Raw genomic sequence first — 14,255 nt, forward strand, 5'->3', positions numbered from 1 at the left:
TTTGGTTTAAAAATGGCTGCTCCAGGTACCTCATCTTCTCCATTTGTTGGAGGCTTTCATTCCAACACCATGTTTACTCTTCCAGTCCTTTTTTTTTTTTTTTATCTTAATGTCTTCCCAGTAGTACTTTATACCAGGAGTATCTCTGTTTCTACACTTCAATTTATCATTCAGATCTTATTTCTTTTACAGATTGTAACAGGCCAAGGAGAGGTGATGATTGCTCTGGTCCGTGTGTGACATTCACCTAAAACATAAACACTAAAGAGCAGAATTAAAGGAAGTGTTTCACTATTGGGCTTACATGATGGGACATTTACGGGATATTCCATCCCCTAAAAGTTGAATACACATTGTTTTCTTTTCTTTTCTTTTCTTTTCTTTTCTTTTCTTTTCTTTTCTTTCCTCTTCTTTTCTTTCTTTCTTTCTTTCTTTCTTACTTTCTTTCAAGTATTTATTTTATTTTTGAGAGAGATGTAGAGAGAGAAAAACACAGAGAGAAATATCAGAGCACTGCCCAGCTCTTGACATAAGGTGGTGTAGGGGGGTGGACCTGGGACTTCATAGCCTCAGGCATGAAGAGTCTCTTTGCATAACCATTATGCTATCTACCCCAACCTGTATACACATTCTTTTCAAGTGCTCATACAGTGTTGTCTAAGATAGACCAAGACAGATTGGTTGTTCTTAAATGTCAGTAAGTTCAGAAAGGTTGACATTATATTAAGGACAGTGGAATAAAACTAGAAATCATCCCCCCTAAAAAAAAATAAAAAGAAAAAATAATTTGGGAGAATTACAAACACATGGAGACTAAATAGTAGGTTATTGAATAACAATTGCAGTCAGAGGAAAGAAAAGGAAAGTGTAGGAGAAAGAGTGAGTCTGTGTAGACTTTGACTTCATGAAGAGTCCTTACTCTTTTTAAGAGCTATTTTATTTATTACATGTGTGAGACAGTTTCACAAGAAACTGAAATAAACTCAGCAAACCATACTGGTACATAAAGAACTGGGGATCATACCAAACCCATCAATTCCAGTGCTCTACGAGTTCAGCTGTTAGCTCACCATGAGAAACACTGAAAAGTGCTCTCAGTTGTATTTTAGCTTTGAGAAGGCTAACTAACTGTGACTACATGTTGATCGAAACTATCCATCTTGCGGTCTGGGAGGTGTCACAGTGGATAAAGTATTGGATGTTCAAGCATGAAGTCCTGAGTTCAATCCCCTGCAGCACATGTACCAGAGTGATGTCTGGTTCCCTCTCTCCTCCTATGTTTCTCGTGAATAAATAAATAAATAAATAAAATCTTAAAAAACCCCCCACAAAACTGTGGAGTTCTTGTGAGAGTCTGAATGAAATAATCATTTCGTTGGGGAGATTATTTTATGTTTGTCCATTGATGGGCCGTGTGTGTGTATAAACGGCTGGTATGTACAGCTTTGTTGTGGTGCTTTTCTATGCCTTCATGTTTATCTTGGCTAAGTTTGTTTGCATAGCATCATCTTAGATATTGAATTTCTTTAAGGGTGGAACCAGGTCTAGCCCCATTCAACTCTACAAAGTCTGATGTCTTTGTAGATGTTGTCATATACCTCCTTTTGCTGACACTTAAAAAATAATGTTTTTATTTTATTTTTATTTTTGTATTCCTTACAGTGGTTCTAGGGTAGTTGTCATACCTAACTGCCTGCCTTTTTCCCTCAGGTGTCAGCAGTCGAGTCTTTGGAGGGTCCCCTGCTCCAGGTGGAAGGGCTTAGTGACCTGCGTTTGGAGCTTCACAGCAAAAAGATGAACCTCCATTTGGTTCTCATAGATGAACTGCACCGACACCTTTACATCAAATCCACCAGCCGTGTTGTGCAGCGTAACAAGGAAAAAGGGAGAATAAGGTTGGCTACAGAGACTTTTTGTTGGAGTAATTTGTGGCGGTGCAGTGCTTTAAGGAGCATTATTTTCTACTCTAGTTATTTTACTTTTGCTTTAAGATTTTCTGTAACAATACAAAAAACTCCCATGTTATGAAAGGTTGACTTTCAAAATCTTTTCCTACCTTCTCTGAACATTTATTGCGATCCTCTTATGTAAAGATACATACACATTTACTATGGGGCCTTTAATATGTGGATCAGAGATATAGTCTAGTAATAGTATAGATATAATCTCAAAAGGAAAGTTCTTAAATCGGACGGCAAAATTGACCTAATTGAGGAGTGCCGGCATATGAACTGAAGCTTTGAGATATTTTTTGTAGAACTGTGTTGTGCCTTAGGCAGTCCACCAGTCCTCTTGTTTGGAATAGTTCAGGAGAGGCTCAGAAAAAACACTTTTCTTTGATCCTCAGACTATTGTAGCATCATTTCTTATTTAAGGGCCTGGGCCAGACTTAAGAATTTTAGCAAGTTAGTACTGACTTGGTAAGGAATAAGACTAGATCTGAAGACGGTAAATTATTGGCATTATTAACCTGTGTCAGATAGCTGTGAGTGTGATAGGTCTTTCTTTTTTTTAAAATTTTTAAAATTATTTTTTAATTAATTTATTTTCCCTTTTGTTGCTCTTGTTATTGTTGTAGTTATTATTGTTGTTGTTATTGATGTCATCGTTGTTAGATAGGACAGAGAGAAATGGAGAAAGGAGGGAAAGACAGAGAGGGGGAGAGAAAGATAGACACCTGCAGACCTGCTTCACCACCTGTGAAGCGACTCCCCTGCAGGTGGGGAGCTGGGGGCTGGAACCAGAATCCTTCCACCAGTCCTTGTGCTTTGTACCACCTGCGCTTAACCAGCTGCGCTACCGCCCAACTCCCCGTGATAGGTCTTTCTAACTTCCTTTAAAATAATCATGGGATATTTCCAGAGGCACTTCAGTACTATATACTGAAATACACATGGCCAGGCTTTCTCATCCTGCAGTAGCCAAGAGAAATACTGGAAGCTGTAAGAATGATCTTTCAGGTCCTGTCCTGTTCAAACAAAATGCACACATTTTGTATGTGATCCTTGAGTTTACTCAGACCCTGAGAGATAAAGAGATGTTTCTATCTGACTTCTGCAGGTGGGCACTAAAAATCTCCTGCTAGACACATAGATGGAGGTAGGGGTTATATACCTGACACTTAACTTCCAGAATAGATCTAAATAGGATGAGAGTCTGTGCTTTATCAGAGAGAAAAGTGGTGGGCTGGGGGCAATGCGGAGGAAATTCCATAATGCCTGGTGGTAAATAAATAGCAAGTCAAAGAAGATTTCTTACTTCTTTTCATACAAGGATTGAAAAAGAAAATCACTCTGGGGGTTCTTTGAAAATATTCTGTCATATAAAAGAAAATGAGTATTACCTTGAAAACTCATAAAGGCATTATCAAGTTTTTTTTTTCTCTCTTTTATATAGTAAGAAAAGGGGGGCGGAGGAGACTTAAGCTTGTGGTTTCTCTGGAGATATAAGATGATGAAATAGATTAGATTATTGAAAATAGGCACTCTGTGTTATTTCTCCACCCCCCATACACACATTAGTAGAAGAAAATTGTATTTTCTGCCCTTTGATTTTTGAGCTCTTGATTTTGTGATTTTTCGCACATGGCGCACAAGGAGGGTTTTGGAACGTGTTTGTGTCAGTGGGCAGGCGTACTCTCGCCTCTGCCAGTGCCATGATGACTTAGATCTCAGGAGGGGGATGAGAAACATCTGGAACTTGAGCTAAACTCAGCTCAACTGCCGAGCATGTAGGCCAGTCACCAAAATATATGCTTTTACTGTTGAACTTGACTGAGGTATTTTGGCTGTAGGCAGCAAGCATGTCGCTTCTGTGAAAGTTTAATGGACAGAAGAATGCAGTAGAGAGAGATGCCATAAAAACTAACTAAAGCCTGAAGAAAATGTTAAGACAAATCAAAACAGAGCAGGGGCATTTAAAGAATGGAGTCAATGATAAGAAGGGAAGACTTTCCTACTGGTGAGGAGGCAAAAAGCAAGAAGATGAAAAAAAAAAACATGTAGGTAAGATGGAGACTAGCAATCAAAATGGTGATTTTAGGCATCTCCCAGTGACACTGGAATGATAACATATGGACTGGATTTTGTCCTTCTAAAATTCCTATCTTCAAATCTAACCCCTCGTACTATATAGACTGTGGCTGTACTAAGAGGAGGATCTTGTAAGAGGTCAGTAAGTTAAAAGAATATCAGTGGAGATTTTGGTTGTAGGTAAAGTCATGATGCACTGTTTGCAGAGAAAAAGAAAAGTATGTCATGAATATTGATGGATTGATTGATTGATTCATTTATTTACTTATACATAATACCAGGGTTAGTGCTGGGGCTCTGTACCAGCACTTTGAATTCACCGTTCCCAGAGGCCATTTTTTCATTTCTAATTTTTATTGGCTAGGGACAGAGAATAATCAAGAGAGGACAGGGAAACAGAGACAGAGAGAAAGACAGATACCTGCTGACCTGTCTCACAGCTCATGAAGCAGACCCCCTACAGATGAGGAGCAATCCAGGGTCATTGTGCTTGGTGATATGTGTTCTTAACTCGGTGGTTCCCCCCCCCCTTGAATTTTCCAACAACCTAATATAAGAAGTGTCCTTGTAGGAAGATGAAATTTGGCAACGGATCATGCAGAGAGGGAAGACCACATGAGGACACTGTGATGATACAACCCTTTAAACCCTCTAATACCTTGTTTATGGATTGCCAATCTTTGAAACTCTGAGGAATCTGTTGTTTACACCACCAGGCTGAAGGCACTTTGCCTCCTAGCCCTAGCAAACAAATGCAGAGAGGAACAGAAATAGTAAATAGAGTGTAAATGAAGAAACACACTTAAATAGAAGAAGACCTCACTTTGCAAAGGAAAAGTTATTTCTTTTGTAATGATATCCATAGGACATACTTTGTGAATTGCAGCAAATTTTCTATAAAGACCATGAGAAGAATTATCTGCTACCCTAAAGATAACTACTTACCCACCTTTTTTTATTTAGTTAATTTAAAATTTATTTCATTAGTGATGTAATAATGATTGACTTGGTTGTGGGATAAGAAGGATACAATTCCATACAATTCCCAACACCAGAGTTCCATATTCCAATTCTTTATCCCTCTGGGAGTATGAACCAATGGTCTTATGAGGTGTAGAAGGTGGAAGGTCTGGCTTCTGTAATTGCTTTTCTGCTGGACATGGACACTGACAGGTCAATCCATACTCCCAGTCTGTTTCTGTCTTTCCATAGTGGGGTAGGGCTCTGGAGACATGGGGTTCCAGGACACATTAATGAAGTTGTCTGCCCATGGAAGTCAGGTTGGTGTCATGGCAGCATCTGCAACTTGGTGACTGATAAGTTTGATAATCAGGAACCTAAAGGTAAGAGTATAGAAGATGAAATTTGGGGCCATCATGTTGGAAGGAGCTGGGAAGTCTATTTTAGAGGCCCATGACTAGTAATTTTTGCCTTAGCCCAACAGCTAACATGCAGGTGGGTTAGGGGCATTATCTGGGAAGATGATGTCAGAGTTGAGGATAGGACTAGAAAGCTGGATCAGGGCAGAGAGAAGCTCCCAAATATGGGAAAAGTATACAAGTAATATTAACTGTGAACCCCATCAATCTGACCTAGGCCCATGTCTATTCATATTTAGCACAGGAGCCTGTGTAACCTCAGCATCCCTGTCAGTCTGAGCTCACGTTCCATGGTTACGGCTATCAACATTCTAGGCTGCTCTCATTTCAAGACCAGTCTTCTTCTAGTGGCAGAGTATGTTGACCCAGCCTCCCTTAGGAGAGAGGGACAATTCCTACCACTGTTGTTCTACATTGAGTGCAGTGTCCTGTAGAGGCCCACAGAGGGTTTATGATGTTGTTCTTAATGGAGATGACCAGTGATGGTGGAGAGACGGATCTTTTAGAGGTCTAGGCCCATCATATCTATGTGGGAATTCAAGGATTCCCTGATTCCACCTTTATTTATTATTATTTTTTTGTAAACCACTCAAATTCTCCACCTTTATTTTTATATCATTATTATTAGATAGAAATTGAGAGGAGATGGGGGATGGGGAAGAGAGAGAGGGGGAGAGAGAGGGGTGGGAACACAACCCCAAAGCTTCCTTCACTGTGTTGAGGCCTGGGCTTTAACCTGGTTTATGCACATGGCAAAACAGAAAGCTATCTTAGTGAGCTATTTCACCAGCCATACCTAGTTTTATTTTGAATGATAACCTTAATTTTGTTCTTGGCCGCCATATTTCCAGCTAAAAGGCTACACTTTTTATCCTCTTGTATACCTAAAGTGATTAGAGAAACTGCTGTTTGAAGGTTGTTGAATTGAGGCCAATAGGGAGAAAACAAAAACCTAAACTTGTGTGCTCTCTATTTTGTTTGTTACTTGTCTGCTTTCACTTCCTGTCGAGGACAGGGATCGGCACTTTTAGTTTATCTGGGGCACTTGGTAACCTTTTAATGGAAGTCACATCATAAGCTCCTTTGTTGGATAGGTCACAGCTTTTCTGTGAGAAGGAAAATTAGTCTTTGTTTTCCTTGTGTTTGGATCTTCTGTTTCATACAGTCAAGTCTAGTTACAGCACAGAAAAAAGAGCCAAAACTCAGGCTCACCAAGATCTGTGAATATAAAATACCCAAAGACAGTCAAACGAAGTTTGCAAAGTGTTGGAGAAGAGTTGGGGCCAAAGACTTTTTAATGGTTTATAATCTACAGTAAAATATGGTATTTGGTACATGTGTAACATTTCTCTGTTTTCCATATAACACTCTAACCCCCCACCTAGATCCTCTTCCCCCACCATGTTCTAGGACCTGAACACTGGCCCTCTCCTCTGGCACCCAGTCTGTTGTTGTGTGCCATGGAGAAGAGAGAGAGGAGGTCCAGAGCGAAGAGGGAACACAAATCTTTATTTGCGCTGGCACCTCAGAGTTGGGTGCTAGAGAAGTAGGTTGGGCCACATGGAGGTAGCGAAAATGGCCGCCTCACGCAGTAACCTTTCCTGCGTCTGAACACCGAAGTGAAGCGCTGGCAAGAGAACGAGGTGCGGAAGAAGGAGGGCTTTTATAGGAGCAACTTTCGTGAGAATGGGAAGGGGGAGGAGTAACCATAGCACTCCAGGATAGAATAATAACTCTCATGAGAATGGGAAGGGGGAGGAGTGACCAAAGCACTCCAAATATCACGGGGAAATAGACAATGCCCTGAGGGCACAACATGGCGAATCTCTCGGGAACTAGCAGTAGCCTGAGGGGACAACATGGCAGATGTGATTGCATCTGCACAATTTCCCAGCACCAGTCCTTTACTTTGGTGCAATATACCAACTCCAGTCCAAGTTCTGCTTTGTGTTTTCTCCTTCTGTTCTTATTTTTCTTCTTCTGTCTGTGAGTGGTATCATCCCATATTCATCCTTCTCTCTCTGGCTTATCTGACTTAACATGATTCCTTCAAGCTCTATCCAGAGAGTTCTCCAGACTGCTCGCCACAGAGATTGGACCAGTTTACTTTCTCACCAGCTGTGTAGGAGGGTTCCTTTGCCCCCACAACCTCTCTAGCAGGTTTTTTTTTTTTACAATTTTTATTGACTTAATAATGATTGACAATATTGTAGGATAAGAGGGGTACAATTCCATGCAGTTCCACCACTAGAGTTCTGTTCTGTATCCATCCCTTCCACTGGATGCTTCCCTATTCTTTATGCCTCTGGGAGTATGGACCCAGGATCATTATGGGGTGTAGATGGTCCTCTACAGCATCTGTTGTCGCTGTCATTTCTGTCTTGTGTGACCTTGCCTATGTGTGATTTCACTGCTCCTGGGTTAACCTTTTCATTCAGATAGAGATATGGCGAAGAGACAAAGACAGAGACGTAGAGAAACAGAGGCAGAGACACAGACGTCACAGCATTAGTTTCCTCCAGTTTTGTAAAACCTCCCATGTAGTGCCAGGACTCATTCTTGGACTGTGTACATGCCATACCCAATGAATGATCTTTCTAGCTCTTTGCATGGAATTTTCATATAACAGTGCGTGTGTGTGTGTGTGTGTGTGTGTGTGTATAAATAGAAAATTATTATATAAATGAATATACTTTCTCAGAATTTAAAATATAAACTGAAGGCTAGTTTTCTAAATGGCTCAAGGCCAAGGAGTATTTTATAGTAATAATCCTGATTCGTATCCTTAGGTCATGTTAGTAGAAACTGGGAATTCAGAAATGGGCAGGAGACAGAGGAGGAATACTGAATTCTTCTGAAAATTGAGGCGGAAGATGTTTTGAAATTTAATAGAACAATATATTTAATTGAATTTTGTGCTTATAAACCTAGGTATGTGTATCCAAAATTTTCTACATTGTAATATCGCTGGAGAAGATAGAAGCAAGTAAAACTCTTATTTCCTGTTAGAAAGGATGATGTATTAGCCATGTTCTTTTCTGTAGTAGACACTGAAATACTTCTCTGATTGTAAAAGACAATTTAATACAATACAAATCATGCCATATTGTGATGAAACGGGAGGCAGTCAACATGGGGAGGGAAATAGCCAAAAGAAATCCGTCTTGGTGCCAAAAACAAGGAATGGTGTTTGTTGGAAAGTTGATAGTTAGCACAGTTTAAGGGAAGGGAGCCTGCATAATCAAGTCCCCAATACAGCACATACCCCAGGCAAACCACAGCACGTTGGTGAGAGCTAACCTACTAGCAGCATGTCTACAATTACTGAATTTAAAAAAAAAAGATGTATTTACTTTATGAGATAGAGAACTGAGAAGAGACAGAGAAACTGGAGCACCACTCAGCTTTGGTATATGGAAGTACCAGAGGTTGGTCAATCGCTAAGTTTTTTTTATTAGTGATTTAATAATGATCAACAAGATTGTGGGACAAAAGAAATACAATTCCATACATTTCCTACCACCAGAGTTCTGCTAACTTTTTTTAACTATTCTGTAAAAGACATCCATGTATCTTCTGTGTCCTCAAGATTGAAGTCTCAGGTAAATGGATCCAGTTGCTTGAGCTTGGGACTTGTCTGACCTTCTTTAAGTTTTGTAGTAGGAAGTGGGTCTTCTTGTTTTGACCATATAAACGGAGAGACTTTCCTAACACAAATAGTATTCTGATAATTTTTTTTTAGTCCCCAAATAAGCATACAACAAGTTATTACTGTGGAGAACAATCACACAAAGGCATATAAATATAGAGAACAGACATTTCTGAAGTGAAAACAAGCAACTCAATGAATTGACAAAAGAAAAGTATACACCTACATGGAAAAACAATAAAAATGGTATTTGGAGGATATGAAAAATTCCTAAATCAATTGGGAGACTTCTCATGACTTTGAGCTCATCATAAAGATGTCAGTCCCAGTTAAATCTACTTTTATGAAACTGTCAGATCTGTAGATTATAGGGATGAATAAATGTATAGAAATTGTTAAACTGAAAAGGGAGATTTTAAGTGATGCCACTATTTAATAGTAAAATGTAATGTAAAATGACATTTATTAAAACAGTACAGGTATGCAAATCAAAAAATTGTTTGGAAAAGCAACAAACATTTGAGTAACAGATACTGGGACATATATATATATATATATATATGGAAGTAGTCCAGATCAGTGGAGTGAATAAAGGCTACTTAGTAATTAGTCTTGAGACACTTGAATATTTGAAGAAAGTATGTTTAGATGCCTAGCTGTTAATAAATACACAAAATTTCTAACTCAATTTAAAGGTCATGACAAAACCCAATTAGCAATAAAAAATAAATATGCGTGTAGGAGACTTTATGGCTTCACATTCTACACAAATAGTACAATTCATAAAAACAAGTGTGAGATACTTTCTTTTTTAATTTTTATTTATATATTATTGGATAGAGACATACAGAGATTGATATAGGAAGGGAAGTGAGAGTGGGAGAGAGACAGAGAGACACCTACAGCCATATTTCACCACTTGTGAAGCTTTCCCCCTGCAATTGGGGACCAGGGTCTTGAACCTGGATTCTTCTTGTGCACTATAATGTGTGCAGTTAACCAGGTGCGCCATCGCCTGGCCCTTTTGGAATGCTCTTGAGAAGAATAACAAAAACACAGCTGTAATCTTCATCAAGGGGATTATGTTTACATGAATTATTGTATATATTTGCATATAATATAGGACCTTAAAACAGATGAGAAAGACCTCTGTGCCAATAGGAAAAAGTGATGTATTCTCAGGTCCCCAAAAGTAGGCTGAAAAATAGCATATGCAATATGAACTTGTTTGTGTAAATTTGAAAGGGGTATATGTTTAAATATATATAGTAGCTTTCTAGAAGGATATCGCTGAAACTCTGATAAATTATTCAGAGGAAATTGACATGGGGGGTTGGTCTTAGGAAAGAAGGACTGGTTTCTTTTCTCTGCCCCCCCAAATAATTTTATTAGAGGAAAATTAGTTTACAGGATGGTTGGTTTCAAGTGGGTGCAATTTCTTGTCTACCCCTGTAGTGCGTGTATCACATCTGTACCCCACTCCTCCCACCAACTCAAGTTCTTCTCCAGCCTTGTGGACTAGTCCCCAGCACCCTCTCATTAAGCTGTTTTCCCAGTTTGGGAAGAAACTCCTTTCTGTAAAATGTTTTGGAAAGCATTACATCAAAGTTATACTGAGCTAACAACCAAAATATATAAAGAGCTTACTGAACTCAGCAATAACAAAACACAAATGGTCCCATCCAAAAGTGGTGGGGAGGATATATTCACCAAAGAAGAAATCCAAAAGTCCAACAGACATGGAAAAATGCTCCAGTCATTGATTGTCAGGGAAATGTTCCAGTTTCTTGGAAACAGAGTTGGCAGTCAGCTGAGGTAAAGAACAAACACATCATCACAGACCCCTGCAAGCGTCAACCTGGCTTTGACCTAGCACGTTATGATTGGGCCCTCCTCAATCGCTATCGAACAGGCCATGGCCGGTGCGCCGCTATGTTCCATCGCTGGGGAGCCAGAGATGACCCGAACTGCCCCTGCGGCTCCAGACAGACTATGACCCACATAGTCAACGACTGCCACCTCTCCAGATTCAAAGGAGGTCTCAAAACTTTACATCAGGCTCAACCTGACGCTGTTGATTGGCTATGGAAGAAGGGCAAACGCTAGAAGAAGAAGAAGGGAAATCGAAATAAAGAACAGTGAGATACCACTGCACCCCTGTAAGAATGTCATACACCAGAAAGGACAGTAACAGCAAATGTTGGAGAGGTTGGTTGTGGGGTCAAGGAGCCCTCCTGTGTTGCTGGTGGGAATGTAAATTGTTCCAACCCCAGTAGACAGTAGTCCAGAGAACTTTCCAAAGACCAGAAATGGACCTACCCTATAACCTGGCAATTCCTCTCCTGGGGATATATTCTAAGGAATCACACATACTTATCCAAAGAGATTTGTGTATCTCTATGTTCACAGCAGCACAATTTATAATAGCCAAAACCTGGAAGCAACCCAAATGACCAACAACAGATGAGTGACTGAGAAAGTTGTGGTGTATATACACAATGGAATACTACTCAGCTGTTAGGAATAAAGTATCCACCTTCTTCACCTCATCTTGGATGGAACTTGAAGGAAACATGTTAAGTGAGATAAGCCAGAAAGAGAAGGATGAATATGGGTTGATCTCTTTCATAGACAGTAGTTGAAAAATACTACCATGACACCAACCTGCCTTCCCTGGGCAGATGACCTGACCAATATCCCACCTCTTCAGATCCCTACCCCACTAGGGAAAAATAAAGACAGGCTGGGGGTATGGATCAACCTGTCAATGCCTATGTCCAGTGGAGAAGCAATTACAGAAGCCAGACCTCAGAATTTCTGCACCTCATAGAAATCCTTGGTCCATACTCCCAGAGGGATAAAGAATAGGGAAGCTTCCAATGGAGGGGATGGGATATGGCACTCTCGTGGTGAGAATTGTATGAATTGTACCCCTTTTATCCCATGATCTTGGGGGGTGGGTGGTACCACACCAGATTAAGTGCACATAGTGCTAAGTGCAAAGGCTGGCACAAGGATCCAGGTTCTAGCCCCGGTTCATGCCCCCCACCCCCCACTACCCCACCTGCAGAGGGGTTGCTTCACAAGCAGTGTAATAGATCTGCAAGTATCTATCTTTCTCTCCCGCTCTCTCTCTCTTCCCTTCCTCTCTCAATTTCTCTTGGTCCTATCCAAAAACAGCAGCAGCAGCAGCAACAACAACAGCAATAACAGCAATGGAAAAAAGATGGCCCCCAGGAGCTGTGGATACGTAGTGCAGGCACTGACACCAGCGATAACCCTGGAGGCAATAAATAAATAAAATCTAAAAGGAGAAGTTGAAAAATAAGAAAACATGAAGCAGAACTTGGATTGGTTTGGTGTGTTGAACCAAAGTAAAAGACTTGGGTGGGCGGGAGGGTTCAGATCTTATAACATGTTGGCAGAGGAAGACCTAGAGGGGGTTGAATAGAAATGTGGCAAACTGAGAAATGTTACACATGTGTAAACTACTGTATTTTACTGATGACTGTAAAACAATCCCCCAATAAAGAAATTAGAAAAATAATAATAATATAAAAGGATGAATATGGGATGATCTCACTCATGGACAGACGTTGAAAAACAAGAACACAAAGGAGAAACACAAAGCAGATCTTGGACTGGATTTGGATTTGAATTTCATGTATTGCACTGAAGTAGTGGACTCTGGGGCTGGAAGTTGGGTTCAGGTCCTGGAACATGATGTTAGAGAAGGATTTAGGTAGGAAGGTAAATGGAAAACTGAGAAATGTTACCATGTACCAACTATAGTAGTTTACTATTGATGGTAAACCATTAATCCCCCTAATAAATATAAATAAAATAATATAAAATAAGAAAGCAGAAGCACAAAATAGAACTTGGACTGATTTTGGTGTATTGTCCCACAGTAAAGAAAGCTATGAGTTCTGTGGGCTTTCATGTCCTCGTGCATGATGGTGGAGAAGGACCTAGGTTGATGATGAAAGTGTTTTGCTCAAAATCGAGAAATTTTCCACATGTATCAACAGCTGTATTTAGTGTAAACCATTAATCCCCTCTATTAAAAAAAAAAGCAACAACACAAAAGTTGAATAAAAAAGAAAGGACAAGAGAAATTGAGAGGAGAGAGGAAGATAGGAAGTAAAAAAGATACCTCCAGACTGCCTTCACAGCTTATGAAGTGTTCCCACTACAGGTGGGAGTCGGGGGTTCCAACTTGGGTCCTTGCTCTGGTCCTTCCTTGTGCACTTAACTGGGTGCGCCACTTCCCAGCCCCAGTTGGGCCATGCTTATATGGACACTAGCTTGTGCAGAAGGAGATTTCAGACCCAAGAATCTCAGTGCCCTTATTTGTTTCTAGGTAGCTGTGGAATGTGCCTATTTTTCCTTTGAGTTTTTTTCCTCCTTTTTCAGTTAGTGATTTAATATTATCTTACAACATTATATGATTACAGGAGTCTAGTTACACACCACACTCATCACCAAAATTCTGTAACTCCTCTCCTCAGTGTCTGTAATTTTTTTGTCTTATATATGTTTTTGTTTTTTTTTTGTGGTCTTCTTTATGGTCTTTTCCCCCTTCTCTTGTTTTCACTTAGATTTTTAGCTTCTCTCTCTCTCTCTCTCTCTCTCTCTCTATATATATATATATATATATATATATATATATATATATAATTTCTTTATTGGGGAATTAACGTTTTACATTCGACAGTAAATACAATAGTTTCTACATGTATAACATTTCTCAATTTTCCATATAACAGTACAACCCCCACTAGGTCCTCTGTTATCCTTCTTGGACCTGTATTCTCCCCCACCCCTACCCGCTTCTCTTTGTTTTGTATTACATATGTTCACTTTTGATCTATCATTGAAAATCATGATCGTTTCTGACTTTTATTCCCTCTACATTATTCATCATTCTTTCTGTATCTTCAGCCAGCTCTTAGTCCTATATAGAATTATTATACCAGCTATTTCTGTTTCATTATTCAGTTAAATTTTCTTACTGAGGTCATATTATTTTTGACAGGTATTTCTCAGCTCAGTTTGATTTAACCAACTTTTCCAAGCACTTGTTCTCTGACAGGTAGTGTGCCAGCTGTGGGGGTTGGAGAGGTGAATACATCAGCTACTAGATTTACAACTCAAAGTTCAACTCACCTCTGTCAGGTTTTAGTTTGACAGTCA

The 14,255-nt window shown here is 39.7% G+C and overlaps 1 protein-coding gene across 1 annotated transcript in view; it reads left to right on the forward strand.

The window, feature by feature from the left end:
- The window catches only part of EXOC4 (exocyst complex component 4), a 915,110-nt gene that overhangs the window by 78,345 nt on the left and 822,510 nt on the right, over window positions 1–14,255 (forward strand). Inside the window, exon 4 of the mRNA XM_060196593.1 lies at window positions 1,711–1,895. Coding sequence (XP_060052576.1) covers window positions 1,711–1,895 — 185 coding nt within the window. The remainder of the gene's footprint in view (window positions 1–1,710; window positions 1,896–14,255) is intronic.

This window comes from Erinaceus europaeus, chromosome 8 (genome assembly GCF_950295315.1).
Source record: "Erinaceus europaeus chromosome 8, mEriEur2.1, whole genome shotgun sequence".
Taxonomy (NCBI): Eukaryota; Metazoa; Chordata; class Mammalia; order Eulipotyphla; family Erinaceidae; genus Erinaceus; species Erinaceus europaeus.